The 11,785-nt window shown below is 33.5% G+C and overlaps 2 protein-coding genes across 3 annotated transcripts; one reads left to right on the top strand and one right to left on the bottom strand.

The window, feature by feature from the left end:
- Nucleotides 1-540: 540 nt before the first annotated feature.
- Nucleotides 541-3,637, top strand: LOC101511306 (uncharacterized). The gene is made up of 5 exons (XM_004493708.4): nt 541-743; nt 1,920-2,034; nt 2,779-2,868; nt 2,953-3,051; nt 3,146-3,637. Exons 1-5 carry the CDS (start codon nt 676-678, stop codon nt 3,245-3,247), a joined length of 474 nt encoding a protein of 157 aa, XP_004493765.1. The 5' UTR covers nt 541-675; the 3' UTR covers nt 3,248-3,637.
- A 1,029-nt stretch (nt 3,638-4,666) lies between these two features.
- Nucleotides 4,667-11,341, bottom strand: LOC101511958 (transcription factor EMB1444-like). Of its 2 annotated transcripts, none has more exons than XM_004493710.4 (11): nt 9,985-11,341; nt 9,142-9,312; nt 8,967-9,051; nt 8,806-8,847; nt 8,367-8,426; nt 7,496-7,615; nt 6,091-7,266; nt 5,892-5,999; nt 5,566-5,706; nt 5,295-5,420; nt 4,667-5,028 (listed from the first exon to the last, which is right to left on the bottom strand). In XM_004493710.4, the coding sequence occupies exons 1-11, from the start codon at nt 10,077-10,079 to the stop codon at nt 4,933-4,935; spliced, it is 2,220 nt and encodes a 739-aa protein (XP_004493767.1). In that variant the 5' UTR covers nt 10,080-11,341; the 3' UTR covers nt 4,667-4,932. The 2 variants fall into 2 exon arrangements, with proteins under 2 accessions (XP_004493767.1, XP_012569388.1); XM_012713934.3 differs by having other exon boundaries at nt 10,691-11,336.
- Nucleotides 11,342-11,785: the final 444 nt, after the last annotated feature.

Below are 11,785 nucleotides of genomic sequence, written 5' to 3' on the forward strand. Positions count from 1 at the left end.
CCCAGTTCCAACATCCTCCATTTAATTTTTGAAAGAAAAAAAATATTATTAAAAAATTTGCATGATAATTTAAACAGCTTCAAAATAGTCAACCAAACTCCGCCGCTGAATATATGTGCACTCATTCATATTTCATCGAATAAATAATTGAATAAACCAACAAAAGAAAATAATGAAATGGGCCGAATTAACACAATATAAACCATATTGATTTGGTTGAACTCAATAATTTACATCCCAATAACAAATGAAAGAATTTTTCAAATTGAATGAATATGACTATTGTAAGGACTATTTTGATCCATGTATCATAAATATTTAACTCAAATAAATTTGAATCCAATGTATCGATTTGCAACCCTAGAAAAATCCATTTAGCATAAAAAAGGGAGGTGTGGAAAGTGGGTTCTTAAATCCTAACGTTGGCAGTTGGTCCAGGCTCATTAAAAGCAGCCCATTAGAGCCAAAAAGTAGTTGGGTGGCTGAGTTTACCCACCGTACTGTTGAAATTGAAAAGACTATATCACCCTTTAGAATGTACGCTCTCTGGATTTCAATTTTCACTGCCGCTCCCTCTTTTCTCTTTTCTCTTTCTGTTTGGTCTTGTCTCTGCCTCTGACCGGGAAAAACAAAGACAACACCAAATTTCACTCAACCCTAAATTCTCTTTCAGTAATGGCTTTCGCTTCTTTTCTCGGAAGAGTCCTCTTCGCCTCCATCTTCATCCTCTCCGCTTACCAAGAGTAAGTTCATTTTCTACGCTGATATAAAAAAAAAACTATGCATGTTGATTTTTTTATTTTTTTATTATTGCGGAAAATTCTATAGTTTTTTGGTGATTTTTTCTACCGAATTGGTTGATTTGCTTGGATCTGTTGCGCTCAAGGCTTGAACCTCTTTTCTGAGCAAAATGATTTAGCAGATCTATGTAAAGCAGATGTTTTTTTGGATCTGTTTCATTTTAATGTATTCATTATATAACTTAAGAGCTGTGATATACTATGGAGGGTATTTATCTGTTTAGTTCTTGATGTTTTATTGTGAAACTGCAAACTTAGCTGGGAAAAATGTCAATCTTAGAGCTAGTTTGGATAAAAAATCACAACCACTCGTAGAAAATAAAAAGTTGACACAATCTCATAATAATTATGAGTATTCTAACTACTAGCTTCTCTCATTTAAATACATCAGCTTATAAAGATTTCTTTGTAAGGTAGAAACTCAATATTTAGTTTAAAATCTTATATAAGCTGGAAGCTAATCCAAACTGGAGTTTATCTTATTAACGACGACTCAATGTCATCCCTGAATTTTGCACCATTTTATTGGTGTGTAAGTTCATTAAACTGGTCTTGATTGTAAATCCTGAAAATGATTATTTCTTGGGTGGGTATATGTCTAAATTCTGTTAACAATTGGTCTTTATTAGTTAACCTCCGACCCTAATATTTTCTTGTAGAGTGTTGGGTTACCCTGATGAGGTTTACCTTGTATCAAGTTATGGTTCTAAAAGTGAAATTGTATATGTCTTTCGAGATGAACGGATATATTGAGGGAGAAATATATGTGAATCTGTGATCTCTATTCTACACTGAATTTATGATTGCCTTTGCTAGTAGACTGTGATTTCTGATTGATGTGGAAAAATGTGAATATTGTGCCCCTTTCTTTTCTATATTCTGCTTTGTTTAATTTATAATTAAGTTTGACTCCTTGTATTTAATAAGTACATGGTTTTGGTTTTGGGGATTATTCCATATACTTCTGGAGAAAGTTCTGGGTTATTGATAGTGGTCACTGTGCACATTTGATTGGAACTGTAACTTTTTTCATTTGACATTTTAATTCTGGATACACTCATTTGTTAATATAGTCTCTTTCTCTTGATGACCTTTCTCTGTTTTTCCTCCCTCTCACAGGTTTAATGCATATGGAGTTGATGGGGGACCTGCAGCAAAAGCAATTAGACCAAAGTTTGATGCCTTTATACAGAAAGTAGATTCTCAAGATGGCTTACAACTTCCAGAAATTGATGTTAGTCTCTCATTCTCTTTCTCTCAGTATCAATTATCTCAAGAAAACATGATTGAAATTTGAAACACAAGGAAAAGGAAATTTCGTGGGTAGAAACAAGTGAACTAGAACAAGATGGTTAAATTAGCATGACATCTAACATGGACTTTAAGAGTGCCTTTGAATTTAGTAATGATCATGCATTTTTCTGTTATCAAGTATAGAGCTGGCTGAAGTCTGATTAATTGTAGATGAAGGAGTGAAGTGATAAGGAGAGAGAGGGTTCAATTACCATTCCCAACATAATTCTAACTATACCAACATTGTTCATTGAAAAAAAAACTATCATGCAGCCTGGACAAAGTATTAACCCATACTCTATAAAAAATTATTCACTTGTACATGCTTTATTTTGGCCATGAGACTTATATTTAATTTGCGTGACTGTTTGCCCCTACTTAATTATGGGTTCGCAGCATGCAGTATGATAGGGTTAATGTTAGATATGAAATATGAAAAATTTAACAGGAATTTTAAGAAAATCTTACGACTTTTGAAAAATGAAATGGGTGGAGGCTAGGGAAGTTATGAAACATCACAATGTAAAATAATTGAATTTTCTTTCATCATTTTATCTGTTATGCATATAGTGCATCCTTTTATCAACATGTACCTGCTTTCGATCAGGTACTCCTATTTGCATGCAGATTACTTTGCTTTGTGTCTAGAATGTTTGTTTAATAAAATTTATTATGTCTTGAGCAGACAAAATTTTTAGTTGCCGGAGCTATTGCTCTCAAGGGCATTGGAGGAATTCTGTTCATATTGGGCAGTTCGTTCGGAGCTGTACTTTTGGTATGTAGTTTGATTTCTCTCCATGCAATTGAATTTATTTTCATCTCTAATGCTCTGATTAATATGGCTCTTTTCTCCTTGTAGCTTTTGCACCAGCTGATTACCACTCCAATATTGTACGATTTCTATAATTATGATAGTGAGGACAAGGAATATATTCAACTTTTCATCAAATTTACACAGGTCAAAGCAGCAGGCGTACTATAGTATTTTCTTAAATTTATTTTCATGTATTGCTGCAATTGTTTATTAAATGCTACAGTGTTACTCCTTGCAGAACATGGCTCTCTTTGGGGCTTTATTGTTTTTTATTGGGATGAAAAACTCCATTCCTAAAAGGCAACCCAGGAAGAAGGTTCCCAAAACCAAAACCTACTAGTAGCCGTAATTTGAAGAATACTCATTTTGCAAGAAGTTTCCCTGGTTGATCAGTATTCCTATTCCTAACTACCCAGGATCTGGCTTGATTGTTTGTCTGGCTCAGCACAATTCTCCCCACCAACGAGTTTTGTAGGTGTAGCATCAGTCTCACGTGGATTACACATAATTTATGTATGCATATGTATTGTTCTTTTGCTTAACATTAGTAACTATTTTTCAATTGCTAAACACCCAAAAGGGTTAAAACGACTAGAACCTGTTTGCTCAAACTTAAGAGTGCTATTTTCATTTTGTGATCTGTCTAGCAAACTTGATTTTAAAGGTCCTGAAAGGGTGGCCGTTGATGTTTTTACTACATTAAATTTCTCTATACATTTGTGTTCACCAATTTGATCTCGTTGGTCTTCTACTTGGATTGGTAATGGATAATCTTATGCGAGTTTTTCACCTGACGTGTTAAGGTGGTAAATATGGGGGCACTGCATATTTTAATACGGCAATGAATCTTGTTTAGTGTCTGTCTATATATTTATCGATTCATATATGAGATATATTTCCGCTCGGATTGTGTCTAGAGACCATCATTGGCGGATTTTAAGTTGAGATTTGATAGTACAGTATGTCTCTATTATTTATGGCGATTGATTGATGAAATAATGAGTTACATGTGTGTCGTGTTCTCCATTGATGTGTCAAATTCAAGATTAGGACTTCCAATAAACTTTTGGCTTAACCGTTTGTATGTATGGCAGTCAATAGATACAGATGCTGTGTACGTAGCCATCCCTTTTTTTTCTTTCTAAATGTATACCGACACCCTTTGTTGCTGTGCAAGTACTGTTTTTTGCACTAAATGCAAATTTTTAAGGGAATGCTCTGAAAAGTTTGTCGTTACCTAATACTACATAGTACAAAGTATATATCACTAGTAAGGTAGAAAATACTTGGTCAAAAAAAAGTTGAAAATATTTTTCCAATTATGCAAAATTTCATCATTTGAAGATTGATAATGTTACACCAAAAATAAATTAGTTGTTTTGATTAATAATTTCATTATAAGTGTTGAGTTTCATTGATCAAATAGTGTTACACCAAAAATAACTTAGTTGTTTTGATTAATAATTTCATTATAAGTGTTGAGTTTCATTGATCAAATCATCACATTAAAAGTTATTATTGAATAGATTCATTAATATAGTTTCAAAAGTTGCTAGTGATTTGAAAATAACTTCTTGAATTTATAGAAACTAAATTTGATTTCACATTAATAATACCCACAAGATCTACATGTTCCATCATCCAATGAGCATCAGCAACCTATGCTGGTTAACTTGATTCATACCGGTTAATGAGGTAAATTTGATTTGTATGAGTCTACCAATCAAGTTTATGAGTTGATTTCACATAAAAAAACGAGTTTGCTTAAACGAATCGAATTTCTCATAAAAAAAACTAGTTTGCTTAAAGCTTTGACAACCTTTCTAAGAAGCAATCAACGCATTGTATTGTAGCATTATCTTCAATGTCAAACCCAAACATACAATCAAATCAAATTCCAATCAGAACTTAAGAAAAACAACAAATGGAGTATTGAACACTACAAGTGTAGGAGATTCTGAGCATTATCTCAGATATCAAGAATGGGCTACGGTGACCAATGAAGGTCCACAAAATTTCCAAGAATCAATCAGTTATTGTTGATGCACAGCGCTTGGATTGCAATATCTGAACAAGCGGCCACAAAACGTCCAAACTGTGTACATTTCGGTTGTTCTCACCCTGAAACGCAATATGATTACATCAACAACAATCACTTGATATTACTATTTTGTCCATGTCAGTGTTGTATCTGATGTTTGTGTTTACGTTCGTGCTTCATAGAATTCCCTTAATTTTATGACAGTTCTCAAGTCCACAAATAAGAAAACTGTGTAATAAGTACATTTGACTCTACAACAACAACAACTAAACCTTATTCGTATAGATTTGGTTGGCTAGCTTTTGACTCTAGAAAAAATAAATCTTGTTTAGTAATATTATCTTACCTCAACAATAAAGCATATCCATATCTTCTCGTCGCGCACTTTTGTTGCACCCTTCAAAATTTTAAGGCCCAAGCTTTTTATTGCTTCTGCTATTTCGAGAAAATGGCTGCACTCCTCACATAGCATCTACAACAACAAAAAATCCAAAGTAGAATAGGAAATGTGTAATATATTATGAGTAGTTTTTCTTTTTGTACTTGTGTTATAATTTTAACCAATCATTTTTATTTAATAAATAAAATTGTATTTTTCAAGTCATACTTATACATACCTCAATAAGCAAGTGTCCTTTCTTGCTAAGATTCTCCACTAATATTGAATGAACTTTTAGATCACCCCCTACCTCCACTGCCCAACTTGAACCCTGCTCGCAACTAGAGGATCCAACAATGTCTGTTTCCATATGATGCAACTGCAAAATTGCAGTAGTGTTAATTAAAGAAGGGAGAAAATCAACATAGTTGCTGAATAAGGTCATTAGCATTCAAAAGTTTGTATGCTAGATTCCTAAGGACAACTATATAAATATAATCTTATGGTCAACATGAAGTGTGTCTTAAAGGAACATGTTTAAGAAAAATATTACCTTAAACTTACCTTTGATTTAGTATCAGAAAATTTAGTTAACTTGTCCGCATGCATAGTTATGCCTTGCAAAAATAGCATGTGCTTTATCGTGCGCTCCAGTAGCGAATCAATACTGCACTGTTGAAGTTACAAAAAAACGTTTAGCCACATGAACCAGAACCACGACTGTAACTCAAGGCAAAAACAGGTACGAAAAATCAAGATATACCTTTGCTCCACTTGGCACCAGCTCTCTCAGCTCTTTAATTCGATCCTGAATCAATTGCCTGTCTCTTGGCCGAGGTCTGCAACTTTCCCCGGGCCTAGCCCTCTTCTTGCTGTTCTTAGATGGTTCAGAAGACCTTTCAAGTTGTTCGCTACAAGCACTATGATACTTAGAAGTAACACCTTTAGATGAAATCATGCCACTTATCCCTGATGACGAACTCAAACAATGATATTTTTCCTCTCTGACAAGAGAAGGATGATCCATTGAATTTGAATAGCCTTCTACATTTATAGTATGCACATTGTGAATAGAAGCTTCAGGCGTTTTTCCAGAACTCATTGCAGATTGCATTGATCTACAAAATGATAATTTACTATAATTAACATCATTATTACTGTGGCAAATATTGGCCACCATTGCTTCCAAAAGATGCTCTGGAGGGAATTCAGAAGTCAATTGAGTAGTGTTAATCTCGTCCGGCATATCCACAATTTCCATATCTTGGTTAACTTGTGCCAGGCAATCGAAATATTTACTCCCTTTTAAAGAAGCCGGTCCAAGCGCTTCATGGAGTTCATATCCAGCAGGAAACTTCAACAGTGTATAGGAGGCATCGGTGTCACATGGTTCAGTTCGAAACTCCAAATTTTTGGTATGTCTATGGGAGTTCTCATCTAAAGGTCTAGCAATATTCAACATCGCTTTTTGGTAGGTATCCACATAATGCAACTGATCACTTTCACAAACATCTGCATCAAGAAAAACTGAAGGAAAGCATGCAGAATCAACTTTGGCCTTTTCTGATTGGTGTATTAAATCATTAACGCCGACATTATTTTTAGCTAAATTGTTCGAAAATGAAGCGAGATTTTGTTCCGATTCACACTCCCTCCCACTTAGAGGTTTTATAGCTCCAAACTTCTGATGCTCCACATTAATCATACAGGACATTGACTGAAGCAAAATGGAACTCATGTCACTACAGAGTTTGGGTCCTTCATGCTTGACTATATTATCTCCGATTTCCCAATAAGCAGAATGAGTTGTGTTGTTGTTCCTTGCAGAACATTGAAGGGGCATCAAAACATCCACAGTTTTATTCCTCATGGTTCTTGCTGTATTTTGTAAGCACGCAGGCGTAATATCTGAAGACAATTTTTCCTCCAAGACATCCGACTGAAATAATATACAAAATATAAACCTCATGATAATGCTCAACACATCTTAGACATAGCTCTAATTGCTTCCTATGTTAGTGCATGTGCAACAATGGCGATGTGAATGTTACACAAATCTCTTACCTGAAACAAAGGGATTTGTGTAACATTCACATCCCGTCACAATTGCACATTCATGCAGCATGCAGACATAGGTATACAGAGGAGAGGTGCATAAAGAAGCTTACTTGAGACAAAGGGATCTTCAAACTACTTTGTATTTGGCTAGGAATATGGTCTATTGAGTAATTTTGAGTAGTCAAGAAAATATTTCTTATATGATTAACAACCTCTATATCTTCATTCACCTGCAGAAATGGGTTGCAAAAGCAATGCAAATTATCAGATGTTTGCATACTAAACGAACTTCTATGTAAGTTTTTATACAGGAAATATCCTACAATCCATCAAAATCATAGAACAGCCCATGACAAGAGAATAAAATTCAACTAATTATAACAAGGAGATTAAGAGCATGACCTTAATGGATTTTCTAACTAAATACTTGCAATTTTAAACTCATAATTTAAAAAGAAGCATATAGGCACAATTCCCTAATCAAAACTAATTAGCTACTTCTATGATATCTATGATGACGATATTATCCATAAGTTCAGTATTAGCAAATGCAGTTATATTTGATTTCATGCCAAATTCTCTGGCTTTTGTAGCTAGTTTAGTAAATTAAAATTTAGTGTACTCGTAGCTGACATATTACATTATTCCGAAGTTCTCAAATGACATAACTAGAAATGTATTGATAACAGCATCACTCGTTTATCTTTCTGTTTCACTATATTACATGTACATGTTTATTTAGCACATATAATTAGGATTATAGCAGTATTTAACAAATAACTAAATCAACAGCCAGCTATCATAGAAAAAAGATAGAAACATAATCAAAGCAAGTCATGAAATCTGAATGGTCATGATACATTCATGCAAAAGAACACAGAAATTTAAAATCATATGTACAAGGTCTGTGATGAACAGCATCATGAAGAGATAATACAGCGCTCAAGCAAAGGAAGTGAACACAAAAAGTACTCATCTTACTTTTATTAGAGATCCGAGATGAACAACGCCTAGTGGGACTACAGGCACGACAACAATTGTCTGCAAGGAAAAGTAAAAGCTTTGTCAATGAAAAACTTAAATATAGCCAAAGTATAGTGAGGCAGACAGCAAAATTATTTACTATCAGAGAATCTTGAGGTTTCTCACATAAAGTACACTAAAATGCAATGCAGCACTATACAGTTTCAATGAAGTTTGGTTGCAACCAGTGAAAGAAGAATGAGCCAAAGTCCTTTAATGGCTTGATAAAATGTCTTATTAAATTCTATTATCACATGAACCATAGTTTTCCAAATATACCATCAACATTAAACCGTCCATTATCCTTAGTATTACTATCGGTATTGTGGGACTATTCTAATTTGTCGGTAGACATGGAAAGTTCATTCTTCCAATTCTAATAAATCAGTTATCTTACCCTAATTCCAGCAGAAAACTGAGATTGCCACCCATCAGCAAACTGAAAATCAAACCAAAAGAGGAAAATAATGAGAATATTATACTTCTTCAATACCAATTAGAGAGCTTCAAATTTTCGAAGGCTGAGAGCGGAAAATAGTTAATAACAAAAATTCTCACATCAATAGACAAGCCAGAACTTGTAACTTGATTATCTCCACAAATCCACCGATGTTTTCCAGAAACAGCTACCTGTCCAACAATACTGTAAAAAAGGTTCTTAGGACAAGACCTATACGTAAAAGAAAATCAAATCTTAAGTAAAAAAATGTTACATTTGTTTAATCATACATACCCTTCACCTAATGAATATGCATGATAAGACATCTTTGCCACAGCTAATCCCAGAGCGTCGGGTGAAGATTTCCCACCTTCAATCTGTTCCAAGGTCTTCTGACAGTACTTATTTTCTGAAGAGTCAAAACAATCCAAACTGTCATAGTAAGCGTCCTCATAAGTCAAGATCCTGCAAAACAAAGTACCAAGTCCCGAGAATTTAAGTTAATGCATAGCTCTTTGTTCTAATAGCATTAGTAATCGGAAAAGAAAAATCACCAAAAAGTGCAAAATCATACTATTAAAACAGTAATATGTTTACTTGCTAACTACACTTAAACAAAATAAGGACAACAACAACAAACTCTACCCTTGTCCAATTTAAATGTAAATAACACAAAGCAATTTGAACATACTGAAAATACAGTTCAATAATTCATTACACAAGATGATACACTAGTTTTCCATAAACCAACATAGACAACAACCATGGAAAAATCTCCTCAAAATATTGAATTGTATGGATTCTAGACAGACATGAAAAATCACCAAACATGGAAGGAAAAAACACAAGGAAGAATATAAAGAAAAATCTTTACTCCTTTAAACTAAAAGTGGATTCAAAAAATATTACATGATCTGAATAATTTTAATAAAAACAAGATGTATACACTTACACCAATTAAACCTACCAGACATGTTAAAAAGGCCAATTCAAATTTCAGGCCAAAAAATGCAACCATACAAAACTACAACTTCACCTCATTTAACATGTTCTTATTTTCCCAACAACTAAATAAAAGATGCAACACATGTGATGCACAAAAAAAGGGTTAACAAAAGTTGTAGTAAGAAAACATACATTGGAGCACAATGTTTGAGCTTCCAAAAGATAGCATAATTCCAATGAGTATTGAAACAAAGACTTCTGAGTAGTTGATTTAAGTTGTTACCCATCTTCTTCTTCCCTTTATAAAAAAGTTAGAAACTTTGACACCTCAAAGGCACCCTCAACAAAAAGGGTTGTCAAATTAGTCCTCCAAAAAACAAGAAAAACCCTCCAATCACCTAAAAACCAATCAATCACCTTACCCTAGCTACCTAACTTCCTCTGTAAGACCCTCTTCCAGCTTGTTTCCTCCTTAACCCGGCTCGCCGTTTTAATGGAGGTTCTCTTCCAACAGTTTGCAGTAGTAGCACACGATCCCTACCCATCACTCACACCACAAAATTCTCCACAACCCCACCAAAAAAAGCTTCAAACTTTGCTTCAAAAATCGTTAATAAAACAGAACCAAACACACTATCACACTATTGGAAAACCAAAATCACTAGCACATGACTTAACAAAACAACAAAATTTGCCAATAGCCATGAAAATAAAAGTACATATAAACAAACACCTTTGTTCTCGAAGGTAGATTTAAAAAATTTAGCTTATATCTGATGACATGTCAAAGTGTTTAAGGTTGTTTTGTTGTAGTGTTGTAATTTCTCTGAATTGTGAAACAATTTGCAAACAATGAAGAGTTGTGATGATTTAAGCTAGAATCAAAAGTTTTGCTTACCCCTTTTCACAATGAAAGAGAGAGAATGAGTTTTCAGGTATTGGCAAATGCTGAGAAGAAAGTGAAGAGACAAGAGTGACAAAATGTCAATGGTGGAAAAGAAGAGTGTGTGAATTGTTGTATACTGTTGTTACCTTTTTTTTTTTCTTCCACACATAGTGGTTACCTTTGTTTTACTAGGGTGAATATGAACCATTGATTTGTGCAATTATGCACATTAGGGTACATTTGGAACCAGATTGTCAGCAGTTTGAAACTTTAGGTAATGACAATATTGATAGTTAATATAAGATCAGACGATTTATAATATTAAATAATAAAATTAAATTTAAACTGTTTATTTGTAGTTGAAGTCACACAATTAGTGCACCAAATCCAAGTGTAAGACTAAGGATAGGATTATGATGCATTTTAGCATGGTGCAAATTATATTAAAGAAAAGAAAAAAACTTGACTTTGAAAAGTAATGTGGGAAAAGTCCCAAAGATAACTCCATGGAGGATTAGAGCTAATTGGAGCTTTGTATTTAACATTAACAACATCCATTAGGACAAATGCAAAGAGGAGAAAAAGGAGGGGAAATGAGAAGAATCCAATTGGGCTATGAGTACACTTTATGGTGGTGACAATTGATGGCCAACAACATGATATCAAATTGAAGACATGCTTCCTTATCTTCCCCTCAACTTCTCAATCCTTTCTTTGAAATTCTAGTAAATGGAGTCCCCTTCTTTAGGTACTTTTCAACGATTGTCTTATTGCCTTACTGTAAAAAGAAAACAATGATCTTATATTGCCCTAAAGCTATTTCAACCTTCTTATTTTTTCAATATATATATATATATATCAAGTTAGACGATATATTATTATAAGATGATTAAATATTAATCATATAAGTATATATTGATAGTCGTAATTGAAAGTCATTTAAATATTTTATGACTACTTAAAAAATAAGACGACTTTTTATTTTAATATTTTTTATTATTTGATAAACGACTTAGATTTATTTATCTCATTTTTTATTATAACACATCATCTCATATATATATATATATATATATATATATATATATATATATATGTGTGTGTGAG

This window comes from Cicer arietinum, chromosome 3 (assembly GCF_000331145.2).
Source record: "Cicer arietinum cultivar CDC Frontier isolate Library 1 chromosome 3, Cicar.CDCFrontier_v2.0, whole genome shotgun sequence".
Taxonomy (NCBI): domain Eukaryota; kingdom Viridiplantae; phylum Streptophyta; class Magnoliopsida; order Fabales; family Fabaceae; genus Cicer; species Cicer arietinum.

Bases quoted from the DNA above. Each gene is read 5' to 3' on its own strand.
- LOC101511306 (XM_004493708.4), top strand. From the start codon at position 676: ATGGCTTTCGCTTCTTTTCTCGGAAGAGTCCTCTTCGCCTCCATCTTC. The intron at 744-1,919 runs GTAAGTTCATTT...TCCCTCTCACAG, and splicing joins ATCCTCTCCGCTTACCAAGA to GTTTAATGCATATGGAGTTG. The intron at 2,035-2,778 runs GTTAGTCTCTCA...TGTCTTGAGCAG, and splicing joins TACAACTTCCAGAAATTGAT to ACAAAATTTTTAGTTGCCGG.
- LOC101511958 (XM_004493710.4), bottom strand. From the start codon at position 10,079: ATGGGTAACAACTTAAATCAACTACTCAGAAGTCTTTGTTTCAATACT. The intron at 5,707-5,891 runs GTAAGTTTAAGG...GCAATTTTGCAG, and splicing joins TTTCTGATACTAAATCAAAG to TTGCATCATATGGAAACAGA. The intron at 5,029-5,294 runs GTAAGATAATAT...ATTGCGTTTCAG, and splicing joins GGATATGCTTTATTGTTGAG to GGTGAGAACAACCGAAATGT.